Source organism: Panthera tigris, chromosome D4 (assembly GCF_018350195.1).
Source record: "Panthera tigris isolate Pti1 chromosome D4, P.tigris_Pti1_mat1.1, whole genome shotgun sequence".
In the NCBI taxonomy this organism is placed as follows: Eukaryota; Metazoa; Chordata; class Mammalia; order Carnivora; family Felidae; genus Panthera; species Panthera tigris.
Genome location: NC_056672.1, coordinates 28084055 through 28105377, shown reverse-complemented (window position 1 = coordinate 28105377; position 21323 = coordinate 28084055). Strand labels below are relative to the sequence as shown.

The 21323-nt window shown below is 44.4% G+C and overlaps 1 protein-coding gene across 1 annotated transcript; it reads right to left on the bottom strand.

Moving 5' to 3' along the window:
• Positions 1–697: 697 nt before the first annotated feature.
• LOC102972109 (procathepsin L-like) lies at positions 698–4611 on the bottom strand. Its single transcript, XM_042963927.1, has 8 exons — positions 4476–4611; positions 3945–4087; positions 3528–3650; positions 3285–3431; positions 2879–3103; positions 2543–2705; positions 1556–1673; positions 698–1073 (listed from the first exon to the last, which is right to left on the bottom strand). The coding sequence occupies exons 2-8, from the start codon at positions 4074–4076 to the stop codon at positions 974–976; spliced, it is 1008 nt and encodes a 335-aa protein (XP_042819861.1). The 5' UTR covers positions 4077–4087; positions 4476–4611; the 3' UTR covers positions 698–973.
• Positions 4612–21323: the final 16712 nt, after the last annotated feature.

Here is a 21323-nt window from a genome sequence, read left to right as displayed (position 1 = left end):
CTTCTCCTCATGCTTTCTGAGTGGGAACATGAGTCAACCTGCAGAGAGAAAATGGAACTATGCACTTCTTTAGCCTGCGAACAGTAGGCAGAATGTCTTCTTTTAATCGATTCCGGGCTTGAGTGGCTAGGTGTAAATTGAGGCCTCAGATGATCACTTTGGATGTCCTCACCTGTCTGCCACCTCTGAGGCCCAGTTCTATTTTTGAAGCTGGCCTCGTGTCTGGGGTTTACCCTTAACCCTTGTGGACCCAAGGTACACATTCCTGTAACCCACTGCGTCCGGTTCTTCCTCACCCACAAAGAGGTTACATGATCTTCTCTGGCATTTGGGGAAGATGCACCTGAAACTGACCGTGACATCTGTCCTGTACTTGGGTGGGTTGTAACCATTTAGGTCAAATGACCATGATATTTAAGGCACTATTCTACCTTGGAAATTCAATGTATGTATGTTCACTTAGTGTGTATTTTTTCCTTATTAAAATAGTTAACCTTTTTCCTTATAGATCATTGTTCACATTTTGCTCTATTCAAGTGTTGGGACAGACACAGGCAAAGGGCAGCTGCCATGACATGTGCCTATTTACAACTACAAGAACCAGACACCATTCAGCATTCTCCTAGTGGGCCACTGGCACATTCAGTTATGTCCCTAGAGCCCAGTGACATTTTTGGCTCTATAAAAATTGAGTGTATTAAAAACTTGAATACCTTGAAATGTTTTTATTTTAAAGAATAAAACTACACACTTCATTTTAAAACATGAAATGTTACATGCCATTAGACAAATTCCTACAAGGCTGTTTACAACAATAATGAGAGAGTTGGGAACATTCCCAGTATAAAGTTCACAACTTGGATCTTCAGCCCTTCAAGTGTTTTATCCCACACAGGAAGTTCTGGTCAGTGTTAAGGTAAAATCCTCTTCTGCATACTCTGTCCCCAGTCAAGGCCTTCTTTATTGCATCGTCTCACACAGTAGGAAAGCTGGCCAAGGAGGCGATACCACAGTGGTTGTCCCGGTCTTTGGCCATCAGTATATAGCCATCTATGCCCCAGGCTTCTCCCCAGCTGAAAGAAGACAGCATTTGCTATTTTACTCACACAATCAAGCACATTTATCTTTATGAACGACAGCACCTGATATTGAGCAGTGCACCAGAGGCTACAGCAGATTCAGGAAGAATAGGAGAGACCATTCTTGTTCATCATTGAGTTCTAACCCTGCACAGAATTCTATCCCCAGACCTTTAACAGACTGCAAATGGAGACACAGAAAGAAGAAACTCTTGGGGCCAGATGTATTTCAGAATTCATAAAATTCCCGGTTTAGAAACGCAGTGGTACCAAAACTATATCAAGACCCTAGCAAGCTTGAGACAGTATCTTACTTTGTTGTCATTACATGAATATGTCTGTGTTTTCCCTAAGTGGGGTTCTGGGTTCCTGAGATTTTACAAGTGTGCTCAGGGGTTTGAGACCTGTACCCAAACCCTGATTCCAAAAAGGATTCCTTTTTCAGTTTTAAGGGTAAGTATTTTTGGCTTTTATACCTGTTCTTGACAATCCAATACTTTTTGTTATCCAACTCTGCTCCCTCAAAGCCATAGCCAACTATCAGAACGCCGTGGTGTAGGATTTCATGGCTGCAGTTTGAATCATAATAAATGCCTGGAAAGTAAAATTCAGTGCTGGGGTGAAGATTCCCACATGATGTGTGATAGTAACTCAGCCTATCCACAGCTGTAAGGGAGGCATTTCAAAATGCAGTGAAATGACGTAATTCCAGATACAATTTAAAAGCCAGGACTTTTGCGGGGAGGGGCGCCTGGGTGGCTCAGTGGGTTAAACATGTGACTCTTGGTTTTGACTCAGGTCATGATCTCACAGCTTGTGAGATCAGGCTCTGCACTGACAGTGTGGAGCCTGCTTGGGATTCTCTCTCTCCCTCTGCGTCCTCCCACCCCCATTCATGTGAGCATGCACGCGCGCTCTTTCTCTCTCTCTCTCTAAATAAATAGATAAACTTTGAAAAAAAAATTAAAAAATGAAAGCCAGATCTTTTTTGAGCCAGGCAAGAGACTTAGGGCCTCGTCTAATACCAGCTGAATATGAAGTGGCACAATCTGTTTTGTAAATAACTAGTCACGAGCCATAAAAGACCATTCACAGAAACCTACTTTTAGGATGTCAGCCTAAGGAAACAGCAGAGAACACAGAATTACTTGAACTAAGTTTTAATTTCAGTAGTAGAATCATTTGAATTACTTGAAAGTTCTAGTAACTTCAAAATCAGGTAGTAAATTATGTAGCCTTTTACACATATTTATGAAGTGATTAACATCATGAGGTTGTGTCTCCAGTCATTACAGATAGAAACATTAGGCACAAATATTACATGTATACAATAAACAATTGTGTTAAATACGCACCCCCCAAAATTCTATGTGAAATTCGACATGCCAAAGAGTCAGTCTTGCTGTATGTGATGACGGTCTTTCCATTTCTCTGCCTAAATTTCTACACAGACAAATCCTTACCTTGGTCATAGAACCGGAAGGTATCCAGGCTTGCATCTATAGCAGCAGAGACGGGACCCACAATTGCCACTGACCTCATAAGTTTGTACTCCGTCTTAGGGATTGTCAAGAACCCAGTTATGTCGGCAGCAGAATTTTCTGGATTGTATTTGCAAGATTGGAGCTTTCAAAGGTAAAGGGGTAGAGACTTTATTACTACCACCTACATCCTGGGAAACATGAGATCAAGACAGTTGCAGATATAAAGGCTACAGTCTAAATTGTGAAAATTAAATATGGCATCCCTTTTTCCCTGAATGTGTTCAAGTTTATAGCAAGATAAGGAGCTCCATTTACCTGTGCATGGTATGGATAGGATTCCTCTGAGTCCAGGCCTCCATTGTCCTTAACATACTGGAAGGCATTATCCATGTTGCCCCCACTGCAGCCCCCATTGCCTTCAGACCAAGCACAGTCCAGCAGGTTCTGCTCACTCAGTGAAACAAGTTTGTGAGTTTTCCCAAACATCTGTCCTTCGATGGCACCAGTTGCACTAAAAGCCCAGCCAGAAGCACCCTGACCCTGAAACCCAAGTAAAAAGTTCTCAGCCTACAAAACAAATAGCAGGACTTGACAACAGAGCATACATCTCAAAGTCTTCTAAAACATAGCAAATGGCACATTATTTCTCAGTCTACCACAGCAAGGACACTGATCCCTTTTGCCTATACTCTTGAGAGGAACCTGCTGAATACTGTCCCACCTGATTCTTTGTGGGAGTTACATAGCCTTTCTTTCTCCAGTTCACAGATGAGGGGATCTCAGCAAAGAGAGGTGGTTGGAACACTTTCCCCTTCTTGTGCTTCTGGATTTGAAGACCATTCATCACCTGCCTGAATTCTTCATTGGTCTTCAAGGAAAAGAAAGTAGGATGTTGACAAGTTTGAGATTACTTTGGCAAAGTACTCAGAAAAACAAAATGTTCACCAATCCATGCCACACTCACCATGTCACCAAAGCCATTCATTGCCATCGTGAAGCTGTGTTCCTTTTGTTTGTATTCTCGATTGTGCTGTTCAATCATCTTCATATTTTCCCCCCACACTGCTCTCCTCCATCCTTCTTCATTCTAGAGGGAAGATACAATCACACGTCTTTATTTCTATTTAAAACCAACTCACCTGCACCAAGTGGATGTGCTCACAGAGAGGAGGAGAAACCACAGCCAGGGATGGACTGATGCTTCTGCGAGCTGTTCTCCAGCAACCACACAGCAGGACATATGCCCACGTTGTGTACAGTCAAGGAGCCCTGCTTACTGCCTTGGTAAGAGCGGCCTCAAGAAGCTACTCCTTGCTATGAACTCCCACAGCACAGACTGTTCTCTGCAGGGGTCCCTCTGGACAGGTTAGATGTTACCAACCATGCCATATAGCTTCCTGTGTGTTGCCTTCCACTGGGACCATAGTTCATCTAAGCTCTGGTTGAGTTGCGGAGCAGCTGAGGCTATTCCCAAGCAAAGGGCAGCCAGGAAGAGAGAAGGAGAAGGATGCATGTTTCAAAAACCTAGGAAGGGAAAAGAAATGAGATTCTGATTAGAACAATCCATTTAAAAGGGCATCCTCCTTTCTTCTAAGGTGTTAGAGCCCTGTGGTAGGGTAAAAAGATTGCATTTATCAAATGTTTACACAGGGCTGTGGAGGATGTGGGATGTGCGAGGGGCCTGATGCTCCACTCCCCGCCTTGGAACCTGCCCACCAGTTTTAAGGCATGTGGACAAGGGGCCATGACTCAGCGGGCTCTACAACCTGGTGTGCAGAGATCTGGCTTCAGCGTCTGGTGGGGCCAGGCCAGGGACAGTACCTCCTGGGAGCCACGAACCCCAAATCCTAAGGCTGGTGGCCAACCTCGTTCCCAGGTTGGCCCTCCACTCAAGCCCAACCCTGGGCCTCACCTGTGGCAGGTGTAGCTGTGTAGGCACAGTCCCAAGTACAGGGCTGGGGGTCCACTGGGTCGCGAAGTGGGTCCAAGGCTGTCGGTTTAAGGCCCATGATTCCGCCGGATCGCCCAGCGCTGACCACCTGTCCTCAAGGTGATTGGCTCAGCCGGCTGGGGGGCGGGGCTTCTTGGCAGCGTTCCCACCTTTCCTAGGGTAGGTAGTATCTGCCCACTGGCCCCCAGGGAGACAAGCCTGCCGAACGGGAACAAGACCCTGGAGGGAGAAGGGAGGGTACAGCTCATCCCTGGGACCCGAAGCTACTAATTACCCAGACTACAAGAGATGGGCAGGTGGTCCATGAGAAGAAGCTCACCGGGAGCCCCAGATTGATTTTCAGCATCAGCCTGCATGTCCTTTAGTCCTAGAGTTTTGGGTTAAAGTCTCCTGGAGGGCTGAAAGCAGGATAATCTAGCCTAGTGGTTCCTATTTATTCCAGGCAAAGGTGGGGCAGGGGGAGGAATGCAGCACCCACAGAGAGAGGTGTTATCAGTGTCTCAGAATGGGATGCCTCTGGGTTTTGGAAGAATCTGTAGTGGACTGGAAATCTCCAAAACTCAGGATATGATGGGCAAGACCTAAATCCTTGGACTGAAGGAGACAGATGAGCAGGATGTCCAGGGATGGAGTGGCAGTTTGTAATGTTTCCAGTCCCCTCACAGTTATTTTCCTTTTCCTTCTCAAAACAGATAGAAACAAGTTATTGAAAAACAAAACAAAACTGGATTAAGAGATGGAGGAAAAGCAGAATATAGGAACTGCATTCACTTCCCCATTCTCTGTATGGATATTATGTTTCTCGATGTCTAAAGTGTTTTTCTTGAGATTTAACTTTACAAGTTTAAGATAAATAGCTATTTCAAGCAAGGACGTATTTATCAGGAGACCACGAATTTGCCCTCTGACGACCAGTGTTGCTTTCTTTAGAAACAGGATTCCACATATCTAAACAGTGGGTTGGCACCTCCTCTGGACCCACTTTAGTGAGACACCCCAGTGATCTTCCTCATGCGTTGTCTCCAGCACTTTTCTGCTCCGGGAGAGCAGTGGTCAAAGGGACTCTGCACATGGGCTCGGAGTCAGGGCTGGGCCAGCAGGGCCATTCTACAGCTCTCCTGGTGTGGGCCCAGGCAGGTTCCACAACACCCTCAGCCTCAGTTTCCTCAGTGAGGACATGGGGCAATAATTAGATTTTCCTCAGAGGATTCTTGTGAAGATTAAATGAGATAATACATGTTAGGCATGAGCATAGAGTAGGGCTAATTTAATACCGCTTCCTTGTGAGGGCTGTTGAACAGAGAGCCACAGGCCCAAAATGGTGTTGCTTAGGTTAAGGGCCCAGGTCAGGAAACCAAGACAACTGCAGGTTCAACCTCCAGCAAGGTAACCCTGAAAGAGTCAACCTGGAATTTCCTGGTCCATGCTGGGGAATTTACTGAGAGCCTTTCTGCTCCCCTTTAACAGGGCCACCTTGTCCAAACAATGCATTCCTTGCTAGTACATTCCTTTCTTCCTTTTATGCTTTTCCTTACCTTTTCAAACCTTTCTTTTGTTTAGCTCAGGAGAGTTTCCTTCTATATGCTAGATGGGATGCTGCCTGATTCATGAATCCTCTAAGAAATCCAATTCATTTCTCAACTTTACTTGAATTTTGATTTAGTGGCAGGGACAAGATCTAGAGAAAACTTCTGGCAACACACCCAGCAAGGAGAAACAGGTGTGGTGCCCACAAGCCTTAGGTTCATGGCCTTCTCCTCCTTTCCCAGCGCTGTGGGTAAGCTCCTCCGGGTCAGAGCTCCATTCTGTTTGTCTCTATCTTTGCCTTGGAGCTCCTGATCCCACTGACCTTCCATTACAGGTCAGGCCAGCTTGAGCTGCAGATGGTTATGCCAGGAGCCCAATGGTGCTGGTGTGTTTGCCAGGACTTCCACTGAGCTGACAGAAGGGTCGCCCTGAGGCAACCCCTGCCTTTCATGCCACATTCCTCAGCAAGAGGTTCCCAAGGGAATGGATGGTGGTGCTCATAGGGCCTTCCTAGTGACGAGACACAGTGCTGCTGATAAATGAAGGTACATGTTTGTTTGCCTTGTTTTGTGTAAATAAAGGCTATTGCTAACAGCCGGATCTTGGAGGTTAAAAAGCCACAAAAATTGATCGACATGAGTTCAGCATTTAAAGGCTGTTAGAGGGCCCACCACCTCAAGAAGTCTCCTGTGATAGGATAAATCAGCCATGAAACAAGTTACATGGGCACTGGGTCACCCACCAGCATCAAGAAAATCTTCATGCCACTAGATACCCTGTGAAACACCACACAGTCCCCAACCCGTGGTACCTCTTAGGTATTATGTTATACCTTTTATACCTTTTAGGTATACCTATTATGTTATATACCTTTTATACCTTTTAGGTATACCTATTATGTTACACCTTTTAGGTATTAGTTTGGCTCCTAGAAACCCAAAGGCTTAGCTAACTGGATATATAAAGAATCAACTGCAATCCTTTCTGGCACACTTGTTTATTTAAGTCTAAGAATTGTAATCCCAGATGGTAAACATATCTAGAAAGATGGAAAAGAATAATTAGAAAATAACCTAGAATTACACTGGCCATTACAGGAAACAATCCAGTTAGACAGGACTGTTCTTTCAAGGAGTGTACATGAAAGTCAGGGGTTCCAATCTAAATAAACAGAATGGGGGGCCTACTTTAATACGCATGCAGAAGACTCCAAAAGCCTTCAGTATTCCAAAATAGTTGCATTGAAAGATTCATTAGAAAAGGCTACTGAACAATTAGAAACATGAGAGGTGCTTAAGACCGAAGACTGTAAGACTGACTTATGTCCTCCACCTCCTCAACCCTCCTTTCCCTGAGCACTCCATCTGCTACTTCCCCGTCCCAGGTGCCTTTTGAGACACTCACCTTTGTCCAGGAACACCACCTGAGGTTACAGGTGATCCTCCTGAGATGCCTTTCATCCTTGGTTAAGGACTGAACCGAGGCCCACAGTCAAACATTTCGTAAACCTGGGCAGGGTTCCCAAGAGTTTGTTTGAGTTTGTTGAGTTTGTTTCATTTTTAAATCAATTCCTCCTGAGCCTATATGAGAAAGGGAAATAAACACTCACAATATCCCTTCCTTTCCAAGTCCAGACCCATTGGATATGGATCTTTTTTTTCCTGGGAAAAACCATTTTCTTCTTGTCCCTCTGGTTCATGGCTTGGCCTTCCACTTCCTCGGCTCTGTCTTCAATGATCTTTGGGGGTGGCTCCAGAGCTTGTAAAAGTAGTACCGTGCTGTTTACACCTCTAAGGATGCCACGTGAGACCATGGGCTTGTTTAGCACTGTCAGAAATCTTTCCTGTTTGTCCCGGCTAAAATCAGACAAATTTTTTTTTTAATTTTAATAACTCCATAATAAAAAATTTGGCCAAATTAAAAGCTGATAATCAGAGCCTGATAGACTTTTTTTGGCAGGGGGACGGGGTGGGGGAGGGGCTCAGCTTCTCTGTTAAGCAAACCATCCAGAGGAAAAGAAGACTTCCTCATAGGGATGGATGTGTTAGCCCTTTATTATTATTTAGGCAACAAGCCAATTCTTTCAGAAGCTAAAAACAGCTGTCCTTGTTTTACGAATCTAGTCTTTACTGGACCAGAAGTCTGGTTCCAAAAACAATTCAGAGAACTCCAATCCTTTTTATCAATCTTCAAACCTCCCTTATTTATCTCAAAAGGCTTATAAGTATTGTAAAAGTTCTGCCCTACAGAGATGAAAAGTCCTTCTAGAAAGTGCTTGCATTTTCCCCCTGTGCCTTCAAAATATAAACTTTCAGTGTTCTGCTGGTCTTCTCCAGGAATTTCTTATCTGGGCCATCTCTTCACAGTGCAGATTCCAGGGAGATCGTTGTTACCACGCAAACATGGCGAGCAAGGCCAGAAAACCCGACTTGCCAACGACAAATACAATTCTTAAGGGTCTTCTCTACAAATATTAAAAAGAAAACAGGCTTCAGCCATCTAGACCAATAACCTTAACTTATTCCACTGAACAGAAAAAATAAAAGTAGATACACCCTTTACAGCTGGTAAATTTCATGGCAGTTAATTTTACAACAGAATCTAGAAGGTCTGCAATCTGTGTTATAAATGCTTCTATATTCGGATGGCATTGCTAAAATTACTTTGTGAAGACCTCTATTTGGTTGGTTTGAAGGCAAGTGACAGTAAGCACTGGGCATTCTAAAACTCTAAGAGGTAGAAACCAACCTAAGTGCTTTTCAAGTTCACATGATTTAAGAAATTATTTGATATTAAAGCTACTTTAAGGTTGGTGGTTTAATTAACCCAAACTTGTCTTTAGAGTTATCAACAATCAATACAAAGACTTTTATTCTACATGAGGTGACTAGCCAAATAAATTTGTTATTTCTTATAGAATCTGTCATCAGCAAAAAAAAAAAAAACCCAAAAAACAAAAACAACAAAATAGCTTAGGATAAGGACTATGTCTAATGCTTAATAACCTGTTTTGTAACTAATCAACACATAGTGCTTCAAACAGGCAGATTAAATATAAATAGCAAGTTTGGGGATAAATTTTTTAAATAGTACAGAGGCCAAGGAGAGGCTGTCCCAAGATGGGCCACTGAGGCATAAGGATTATTTTGAGTTAAAGCAATCAAAACCCAGCTGATTCAGGAAAAACTCGACCTCCCCGTCACATTCCTGCCTTAGCAGAAATAGGGCATTAACAGAGAGTCCTTCTACCTGAGAAACTAACCTGCGCAACTCAAAGAACTTAAAAACAGAGGAAATTCTTCCTCCTGCTAAATAACAAAATCAGCCAAGTAAATTTGGAGATCTAAGTGGCTTTCTGAAATGCTTCACGAATCAGGCAAGACCACACTGAGCAGGTAGAAGTGTGCTCCCAGGAGTGGTACAAAATGGAAGGTTTTTATAGAAGAAGGGGGTGGCCAGAGAGTTATTAGCCATGGAAAAGGATTGTTCCTGGCAATGCCTCTTTCTAGGGGACAAAGCAGGCTGTCTTATCAAGCTACTTCCCCTTCTTGGGGGGGACAGAGACGGCCCAAGTGGCAGACTCACTGGACCAGACAGTAAACTCCCTGACGACAGGTTACAACTACACTCCTGGGGAGGTTGAAACTGCAGTTAGTTTCTGTGTTAAGCACCAGATTGGGAACCCAGTCGACAAAATTTGGGGCCTTTTTTTTTTAACATTCCCGAATAAATAATAGTTTCCTCTAATCTTTTTGATAACATAAAACCTTAAAAGGTTTGCTCCTTTAAATAATGAGTTAAGTTAAATTCATTAAAAATCTAGATCATTCCCAAATAACACAAAACACTAGGACATTAATTACTAAACATAGGTTTATCTACTATTGGCTTCTTGTTGCAGAGAAATTACAAATATTTGCATATGTTCATGTTACATTAAAGACATTTAAAAAGGCATATGCCTCTAGAAATGTTTAAATACATTCCTAAGTTTGCAAATTAAAAAATGCTCTGATGACAGGTTGATCACCATGGCTTGCTACTTAGTTTTCACCAGAAGTCTAGGTTTCTAAAGTTAAAAAATATAATTGAGATAAGTAATTAAAACTACTAAAAATGATAAGAGAAATATCTTCGTATGTCAGGAGAATGAGATAAGTTTTCAGAGAAAAAAAGGACATAAGAAATAGAGATACATTTTGCTGTTAAGAAAAGGAAAGTAGGACACCTGGGTGGCTCAGTCATTAAGTGTCTGACCTCTGTTCAGGTCATGATCTCACCATCTGTGTGTTCGATCCCTGTATTGGGCTCTGGGCTGACAGCTCAGAGCCTGGAGCCTGTTTCAAATTCTGTCTCCCTCTCTCTCTGCCCCTCCCCTGCTTATGCTCTGTCTTTCTCTCTCTCTCTCTCTCAAAAATAAACATTAAAATTTTTTTTAATTTAGTTAGTTTGTCTAAGTTTCATAAAGATCTGTGATCCTATTCTAATAAGTGCTTGATAGCCTCTTTTGCACAGAAATATTCCCAAAGATTTGTTACACTACATAGGCTGATTACATATACTAATAATACTAAGCCTTTAGGTTATATCTGTAAGATTGTGTCACTTGTGGCTAAATTTAATTCTGCTTCCGCAAAAATAGCCCCTCATTGCCAGACTTTAGCTGTCCTACTGTCCTGGTGACATGCACACAGTCAGCTTTTGAAAAAAAAAACAAACCTTAACCCGGACAAATAACAGTGGCGAATTCAATAAACAGGGCTGGGGAGAGTCCAACACAGCAGCTCGGTTCTTCCGGGCTCCCTGACAAACCTCCTTTTTCAAGTGTTTCCCCAGATGACTCAAATTAGAAACAGACAATGGTGTAGACACTTCCGTAAAATTGTAACACTTGCAACAGGACTTGATTGAACTGCCACTGAGGACGGGTGATCATAGGTTCTTGTTATTGTACACTCATTTCCAGATGGGTTAGAGCCTGTCCTTGTCACAGGGCTAATGCTTTCACAGTGACCAACCAAGTTAAAATGTGTTTCCCACTTGGGGTGCACTTCCTTCTCTCTCCAGTGAGCAAGGCCCTCGACAAACCCTCACCGGACAAACCCTAGGAGTTAACAAGAACCTTACAAACGTCTTGGGATCCTGTTAGCACACATCTTCTGCGGACCCTTGCTGTCTCGGGCTGGGGGCCAGCTGCTGTCAGTCTCATGTGTGATGCTCACGCCTGTCATCAACAGGATAAAGAAGACTTCTTGCATTTGAACTCAAAGGAACCTGGCGGCCACTGTCAGAGCAGGTGATGGGGTATTGTAAACCTCATCAGGGGAAGACAGGCTTCCTGTCTGTAAAGGGGACCTTACCGAGGGCTCCCCACACTGATGCTGCTGCAGAACTCAAGGATGCTGAGACATTGAAGTCAGATCCCCGGGGAAGAGAAGGAGTGACACGGAGGGTCCACCGCTTCCGCCCAGGACAGTGGGCTAACACTACACACTTTCACTGACCATAAGAAGCTTTCTCTCCTGAGTCTCCTTTCCTCTGCTCTGGCATTGATTGGCCTTGAAGGATGGGGCCCTCTTCATGTGTCTCCCAGACCATGGCTAAAGGAAGGTAGGTGACCTCTTTTATTTCAGGCTAGGGAAGAATCTAACTGCCCCCTAACTTTGCACAGGCAAAATAAGACATCTCATTGGTCGACTCCCCTGAATTCTTATTGTTTAGTTAGAAAGGACCTACCAGGAGTCTTTCCGCAAGATTCATGCCTTTGGGCAGGGACATCCGCATTTCCCGGGTTAGGGACCAATGTAAGAGGCTGTGATCAAAAACTTCTCCTTAATTTTGATATTATTACAAAATCTGCTGCTGAAGCTATAGCGGGAAAAGAGAAGGAAAAACTCTTCTCTACCCTTGAGGTCTTCAGGCTGGACTAAGAATTACATTTCTAGGAGACAAATCAATAGAAGAAAAAACCCCAAAGTTTTATTACCTGCACTCAGAAGCCTAATTATAAAATAGGGAACTAAAGAAAGGACCTAGACAGGCAGTTTTTATACTTTTCAGATAGAGAGACAATGAATCTATGAGGAATTGACTAGACAAAGAAAGCTTAACTTTGGGAGCTTCAATTAGTAAGGAATTCTGAACAGAATTTGGGCAGGGTGAGAAATTAGGAAAAAGTAACAGGGTGTGGATACAGTCTTCTGGGCTCTGAATGCCCCTGTCTCTGGTGACGAGAATGTCTCTATCTCCTGGTGCAGGGAGGGCGCCTGCCACAGGGAGAGTTCTTCCCTGCTCTCAGAGGACCGGGGGAGGCCCCGAGTGGCCTTCTGCACAGGCTGTCTCTTGAGTAACTTTTAGTCATCATAATAAATATGCCAAAGTGGCACATTTTAGGGCCGCCTTCCCTGGGCTCCTTTAACCCTACATCCAAACACAATCATATTGGAGGTTAGATCTTTAACAATGAATTTTGGGTGGTACAGAATTCATGGCAGAGAACACAAATTTATATGGGTGAAAAGTGCATCTTTCTTTTATCAAGCACTGACTGAAAATTGGCATTCCCTTCAAGTGTGTTTGTCACCAACAGACTGAGGTAATATTTGTAGTACCCACGACTTTGTGATCATGAGAAATCACATAACTTACAAAATCCACATAACTTACAAAATTATAAATGCTTTTCAGTGCTTCCAAGTTACAGCACTTAGAAGATCCTCTACTGGAGGCACTCATATTATCATGTTCCCTATTTCATTTTTATATTTTGATAAATACATTTCAATGCCCAATCGCCTTATAAGCTTAAGTATTTTATGGCAGACACCTAAAAGCACTGTTGTGAGACAAGATCCATGGGCATCATCACATTGCCAGAATGCCAGAGCTGAGGGGCTCCTATTAGAGGGAAAAGTATACATTCAGGTTGTTGGATTTGGGGTCACACTCTGCTGGTTACTGGTTATCAGGATCACCCAGGATTGTCTCAGATGTAAGGTGTGGAAAGGTAAGCTGACATTTACCATGAGTTCCATTGAAAACAAAAGAGTTTAGTGACCACGGCCTCTAAATTCAAATTTGCAGGGCATTATACTTGATGGTCAATACAGCACGATCATGGTCAAGAATTCTGCAACTATTTGAAGGAGTATGAAGCCTTCAAGTTTAGGGCAAATTTGACCTAACTTCAGATAGAATTATTACCGATCCTTTTTTTTTTTCTCCCTAGAACTACACTCTATGGCATTCTTTTTTTGTTTTTGTTTTTGTTTTTTTTTTAATGTTTATTTATTTCTGAGAGAGAGAAAGAGAGAGGGAATCGGAGACACAGAATCTGAAGCAGGCTTCAGGCTCTGAGCTGTCAGTGCAAAGCCCGACGTGGGGCTCGAACCCTCAAACCATGAGATCATGACCTGAGCCAAAGTCGGCCGCCTACCTGACTGAGCCACCCAGGTACCCCTATGGCATTCTTTTACAGACATTCAGAGAAATTTGTTCTGAAATAGACAAGGAATTACTTTCTAGTTTGTACATTAAAGGTTACAAAGATTTCCCTCTTGAACAGATATTTATCAAAAGAAGATGGAAAAGTGGCCAATAAGCACCAGCAAACTACCCAACATCATTAGTTGTTAGAGAAATACAAACTAAAACCACATTGACATCCCTACTACAACTACTAAGACAGCTAAAATTAAGAGGACTGACAAGACCAAACGTTGTTGAGGGTAGAGTAAAACTGGAATTCTTTTACATTGCTAGTGGGAATTAACAATGGTGCAATGCTGGTCACTAAGGTGACCTTGGAGACTGTCAACCAAACCAGCTTCCAATCATCGTGGCTTTCTGCCATGCTTTTCTTTGCTTAGTCGGCCCCTAAATGTGCACAATGCACTGAAATAGGTCACCTGTGGGCAGAATGTTGGCAAAATGCAATGCTGAGTCCAGGCTTCGCCTTGGTGAACTTTGCTCATCAGTGATCCATCTGGGAAGCCAGTGTTCTTCCCCTTCTTCTCTTTCATGTTCTCAGAACAATAATAACAAAGTCAAAAACGACTCCCTCAAGTTCTAGTGGGTTCACTCTCCAACTGGTCCTGGGAAACTGGACTTGCTAGTAAACATGAGTGAATAGTTACTTTAAAATTTCAGTGGGTTGAAAAAAATTTCAGTGGGTTGAATGCCAGTGTCATATGAATGCCATCTTCCCCCACCTCCAGGAACTGAGGGCAGTCTACACAGCACACAAGTGTTTGCAGGGGGCGGACAGGAAATATGCTGCTGCAGGGAAGATGTACAGCCCGCTGCACCCCTACTTGCTCAGAGCTCATGATCTAGACAGGTGGGGCAGGCACAGGGTCCTGGCTGGCTGGTCACACTCACAGGACTGCACCAGGGAGCTGGACCCCAGGTGGTCAGCACTGCCCCTTTGAGACCACCCACCGCCATCATGCCCAACTTGTTCCTTGTTCTTTTTCCAGGAAGGGGTGAGACACTCACCTCCTCACTGGGAAGCAACCTTGATTTCTCTTTATCCTGGTAACACATACATAATAAAAGTGACCCCTTTAACCATTTTCATTTAGTGCAGTCACATTATTATGCAAATATCACCACGATCCATCTCCAGAACATTCCTCATTTCAAACTGAACTCTGTCCCCATGAAATACTAACTCCCCACTCACTTTCGTCCCAGCCCCTCAGTTTCAACTGTGATGAGGATAATATTTTTGGAAGGTTTATTTATGTTCATTTTTATTTACTTTCTTAGATGTAACCTGCCCATGATTCAACCAGAAGCATCCATTGCCTAGGGAAGGATTAGGAGTAGTAAAGAAAAAATGTAAATAAAAGTCAAATGTTCCAACTTTAGCTTCCAAAACCAGATTTTGAGCTCCTGTCTTTCAATAAAAAGCCAGGCTTTATATAGAGAGACAGACTGTTCTAAATGCCAGAAGCTCCTATCTTTGGTGGGTACCTAGGATATACTGACTCATGCTTAGTTTGTCTTCCACTGTTCATCTTTAGATGAAAGAAGTCAGCAAACAGCATCATTACTGTGTTAACAAATGTTTACCTGGCTGGGCGCCTGGGTACTTCAGTTGGTTGAGCTTCAGACTCTAGATTTCTGCTCCGGTCATGATCTCATGGTTCCTGAGTTCGAGTCCCGTGTCAGGCTCTGAGCTGACAGCATGGAGCCTCCTTGGGATTCTGTGTCTCCTTCTCTCTCTGCACCTCCCTTCTCATGCTCTCTCTCTCTCAAAGTAAATAAAAAAATACACAAAACAAAAGACAACAAATCCAGGTGTCTATGTGATCTGGAAGGAAAGACAGGGATGGGAAGTTCAGGCGGGAATATGAGCACTCTTATGAATTAAAACCTGCTCTTCCCATTCTCCATCCTCGAGTCTATGGAATAGAGACACACTGACCTTTGTGTTTCATGACAGGGCCATGGTCTGACACGTGCATGACTCCAGGTTTCCTTCTAACACTGAGATCTGTGAGAGGGTTTCAAGAGCAGCCAGAACCACTGGTCTTCCCCATGTGAGGCCCTGCCTGCGAACACAGGGTGAGTTTTATAGTGTCAGGGGATGGGATCCACGTGGCCACGAAATATTTCATGGGCAGGGGCCTGTGGGGCTTTCTCTGCATTTCTATATACAACACAGAACAAAAGCTTAGGGACAAATAATACAATAAAAAGCTTTAGAGCCCCAACTGCCCACAATGATCTGTGATCACTAATGATGACCACTGGATGATATCTTTAAGATTAAATTATTCAGGGGTGCCTGGGTGGCTCAGTCAGTTGAGCATCTGACTTTGGTTCAGGTCATGATCTCATGGTTCATGAGTTAGAGCCCCATGTCAGGCTCTGTGCTGACAGCTCAGAGCCTGGAATCTGCTTCAGATTCTCTGTCTCCCTCTCTCTCTCTCTCTGCTCCTCCCCTGCTCATGCTCTGTCTCTCTCTGAAAAACAAATAAACACTTAAAAAATTAAAAACAAGATTAAATCATTCAAAGGAGAGAAATATCCATTATTTTAAAACTCTAACATTCTGCATTTAAAAAAATTTATTCTTTTTTTTTTTATGGCATTACAATGTTTTAGAAGTGTTTTTTGTACTTTGATGGTGACAACAGTAGGCAGCTACGGTGTTTCTAAGTGGTCTTACTTTGGAAAATAGTTTCAGTCCCCCATGTTCTTCATGAAATCCGACTATTCCATGAAATTTCCAAAGCATGGGAACCACTGACACACAGTAGGGCTGATCAGCATTCAGGAGTCAGGAAATGAGGCTCATCTTCATTGGAAAACGGTTTCAGGCTCTAGATTTTGGATGCAAAGAGTGGTAACATTTATTTCTTATTTTTAGGACAGAATTCTTACCAAAATGGTGAAGGAAACCTAATCAAGGCTGAAGTCTATCATTGTCCTGTTCATGGGGGATAATTTAATGTCACCAGGAAAAAGCAATCAGATAAAGCCACAAATCTGAACATTCTACAAGATAACCAGTTTTGCATGTTTGCCCTGGGGCTGGGTATGCTCTACATGGAGGGGTCTTTAAAGGCATCCCCACTATTACAGCCCCTGTTGTCTGATAAGGCCCCCCAGTGCTTTCCCAATGGGAGGGCGGGCAGGGCTCAGCCAGACAGCAGGCTCCCAGGCGCAGAGAGGTCAGGAGGCTGGAGAAGTGGGGACCTTGGCCAGGTGGCAAGGGAGCCTCACACAGAGAAGAGCCCAGAACACTAGTGAGGCTGCGTCCCCAGCGAGGGGAGCCCTCAGAGGATCTCAGCCCTTCAAACCAGACAGAGAAGGACATGGACCCCCACAGACTGGCTAATAGTATTGTCAGTTAAACGAGCATTCAAATGAGTGTGGCAGAAATGAGTGTGCCATGTGGCAGAAAACCCTGCAGCTTAGATATGAAAAAAAACCCAAACATGACGGAAGTTCCTGGGATTTGAAACCAATCCTAAAAATGTGTGTGGCATTACCAAGAATGAGTTTAAAGCCAAAAGTCCTAAACTATCAATAACTATAACTACATTCTTAACTAACGTATTTTGTCTTTCATGATGGGGGAATGATTGAGCTTTCTTCCCATTCTGTTCAGAGTGATATTGTAAAAACTCTTATATATACCAAAAAATGAGGTAAGAAAGTATCGTAAGTTGTATCAACACTTAATTAATGAAATAATGTTTTCTGGGGGAAGGAAAACCAGCAGAGAGAACACGAATGCACTTTTTTACTCAGCAATCAATCCTTTTCTCTGGGATTTTAAGCACGTGACTAAAGCCTCCCCCCTCCAAAGTTTCATGTCCAATCCAAAATACAGGGGGAAAATGTGCATAAAGATGTTCACTCCAGCTTTATGTGTAATAGAGAAATGACTGAAATATTCATGATGGGGACAGGTTAAGTCAACAGGGATATGACAACACTACTGGTGTCACGCAGGCATTAAAACTGTACTTTCTGAAGAGTTTCCCGTGTGAGGACTGGTCACAGAATCACATGATTCACAGGAATCGCTCTCGGGTGACTGGCCTTCCCTTCTTGGAAGACAGAAAGATTATCTTCCGCACCGGCTGCCATGTAACCCGAGGACTCTGTAGGACCCCGTGGGGCTCACACAGGGGCGGGGATGGCGGGGAGTTGCGGGGGGAGAAGACAGTCCTCACCCTGCTCTGTGAGTCTCCCTAACTGTGGGGAAGAGGCACTCATGGATGAATCGGTGAGGGTCATGGCTCTTGGCCAGGAGAACAGGTCACCAGAGCCAGAGAATCCTATATCTCGTGAAACACAGACACAAATATGCACACACTTAAACACAACACACACATACACACACATTTATAGACAAATGCACATGTATGCATACACACTTTTATGCTACACATATATACATGCACAGTCATAACACACACACACACACACTCAACACACACACACACACACACACACACACACACACACACTACATTACCATACAAATACTTAGCACAGAAGAATAATGGATCCCCAGGTGTGGGCAGATGTCCTGGCACTTAGTCTGAATTGTTAGTAATTGATGGCACAATTTTGTCTAAATCACTAAACCCTCTGTTTCTAGATCTTAAATGTGAGGTTGAAGCAGACCATCTGTAAGTCTCTTTCAGTTGTAAAACTGATTTCAGAGGGATAAGACACATCATCCACCAAAAGCTGACCTCAGTCCCCTCTGTGCCCCTGACAGGAGTCCCGCAGGCTGGAGTCACAGCCTTGGGCACCCAGCCAGGCCCCCTCACCAAACATCATCCCCAAGAGGGAGGGCCCATCTCAGGCGAACCTCTGCTGTAGAAACTTGTGCAACTTCTTTCCTGCCCCTCCTCCCCACGCCCACACTCTTCACCCTTTTGGAGCAAAGACTTGGCCCTGTGAGCAATAGCCATGACCAGTAAGCATCCGAGGCTGGGGTTCTGGGAGATTAGCAGCTGTCCCCTGGGCCATTTCTCACTCTTGCCACACACATTTCCAGAGGTGCCCATGAGAGGGGACTGACCACTTCTTAAAACCCCTTCCAGGGGCTCCTCCCTGGCCATCCCTCCTCCAGGTGTTCAGAGGGGAATTGTGCTCCTGTCCTTGTCCTGGCTCATGTCTGGAAGCTGCTGAGTCCCCAGCCTGAGGGTGTTGTGGCTCCAGCCTCTCAGCAGCATGCAACTTTTGGTTGCAAAGCTAACGTCTGCTCTGACCCTCAGGTGGCCAGCCAAAGCACAGGTACAATCCTTGAAAGTAGCTCCCAGAGCCAACTTTTCAGGCACTGTTGACTTGAGCCTGGTAACCCCCCTGGGTGACCAGGCACATGGGCGAACCTGTCTCTGTGCCCTCTTGTGAGTCTGGGGCTGGCACTCACGATACCTGCTCAGCCATGGTCTGGAGACAATGAGTATGATAACCACGCACCTAATAAACAGTTTGGCTCAGTTAAGTCCCCAAGAATCCAGAGTCCGGACAAGACTATGGTGCCATCCCACATATGGATTCAAACTGGAAAAAAAAAAAATTGAAAAACAAAATAGAAAAGTGGCCAAATCAAATTCTTACCTTTTTCCTATAATAAGCACTTTAAAGATTTTTTTTTGAAATAAAAAATACCAAATTCTTCCAAACAGCAATCTGTCATTTTTTCTATCCCCCCACACCACCACACTTTAGAGCCCTGTCTTCTGGATGCACTAAACACAGTAGGTAATCATGCGTGTTCCTCTGCAAGCTTAACTGTTAAGGAATATTGTTAGGTTTCAGTTTCATGTTTTTAAATCTCCTTTTCTTAAAATTGTGGTAAGAGAGACAGAACATAAAATCACTCACTTTAACGATACCTCCCTGCAGTGCGCAGGGGTGGTGACTATACGCACAGCCTCCGTCTCCAGAACAGTTTTCACCTTGGAAAACTGGAAATACATTCGACTCGTCAGGAAGACATTCCATTTCCAGGCTCAGCTCTCCTGATGTCCCTGTGGGTTTTATAGCCTGGCTGCCATCTAGGGGCTGTTTTTGCAGGAACAGCCAGGCTGGCCCTTCATCTTGGAGGGGCTTTTCCAGGGTCACACCATGACCAAGGGCAGGCCACCCCAAAATGTGCCACTTTGGTGTATTGGTTACAATAAATAAAAGTTACGCAAGAGACAGCCTGTACAAGAAGGGCACTCAGGGCCTCCCCGTGCCCCTGAGAACGGGAAAGAACTCTGGCTGTCAGAGACACCCTCCCTGTGCCAGGAAATAGAGATATTCTCGTCACCAGAGCCCAGAAGGCCGTATCCACAACCCTGCTACTTTTTCCCAAATCTCAACCAGCCCAAATTCCATCCAGAATTCCTTACTAATTGAAGCTCCCGGAGTTAGCTTTTCCTGATTCTGTCAGTTCCTTACAGATCCACTCTCTCTCTCAAAAGTAAAACAAAGTAGAGAAGTAGAAAAACTGCACCTCGGTCATTTCCGTAGGTCCCGGTCTCACGATTGGGCCTCAGTGTGCACATAATTGAACTCTGGTTTTCTCTCTTGTTAATCTGGTGTAAATTTAATTCTTAGTCCACCCTGGTGAACTTGAGGGTGGAGAAGAATTTTTCCTTCCCTTCAAGGGTTCAGTAAGACCAGGGTAGACTCAGGACGCTAGGGGGAGCCGATCAGTTTCGACACTTCAGTGAATCCTGTAGTTGTAATGATACCCCTTTCCGCAAACTGTCCGCCAGAAATCCCACCCACAGTTCTGATTCGTTTTGTGAGAGGTGGGGAATCCAGGTTTCTGAACAAATCAGAGCCACAAAAGTCTGTCACCACTCCATAACAGCTTGGGGTCCCTGGGAAGCTCCTGTCCATAAGGAGACCTCAGGCACCGCAGGGCAGCCCAAGGTGGACTTTGTACCAACAGGCAGCACAGCACAGAGAACACGTTCCCTGTGCATCTCACATCCACGCTCAGAGCAATGGTTCCATGAGAGGCTTTTCTTTCTGGCCCTCATGCAGGGGGTGGAGCCGGCTGCCCACAGTGGGACTTCACCAGACAGTTCCAGTCTCACCAGAATTCATGTCCCTGAAGACCCCAAAAGTCCCCAGGAATGCCGGCCACCACCTAATCCCAGGATGTGGCACTGAGCTCAGTCGCCCATAATCTCTTCAGATCTGGGTCGTAATGATTCTTACTATGGCTTCAACATTTCAGGAGCCCAGGTGGCCCAGATCCTTAAGAACACTGGCACCTGCATAAAACAAGAGTATAAAGATTTGCAGCACTTTGTGTTTTTTTAATGTTTATTTATTTTTGAGAGGGAGAGAGCATGAGCCGGGGAGGGACAAAGAGAGAGGGGAACAGAGGATCCAAAGTGAGATTCAAACTCACGAACTGCGAGATCATGACCTGAGCCAATGTTGAATGCTCAACTGACTGAGCCCCCCAGGTGCCCCAGTACTTTGTTTTTATTTGTCCAGCATCCTGCCTCTGCCTATTTCTCCTATTAACACAACTCCCTTCTCGGGGAGAATGGCTACTTTCCTCACCTTGACCCAGGGTCCCCGGGGCCAGGGCCTTGCAGAACTCCACCTCCCTTCCCTCCGTGTTTTGTGTAGGGCTGCTCTGGGACCCAAGGTTGCCCCAGTCACATCCTTCTCTGAGATTTTACATACAGGTGATACCAGAGACTTACTCTGTGCCTGGGGGTTTCAGTGGCCTGGTGTCATGTCACTCCCCTGTGACACTCTTTGAAGCAGGAGAGAGTGAAGTGTCCACTCAGG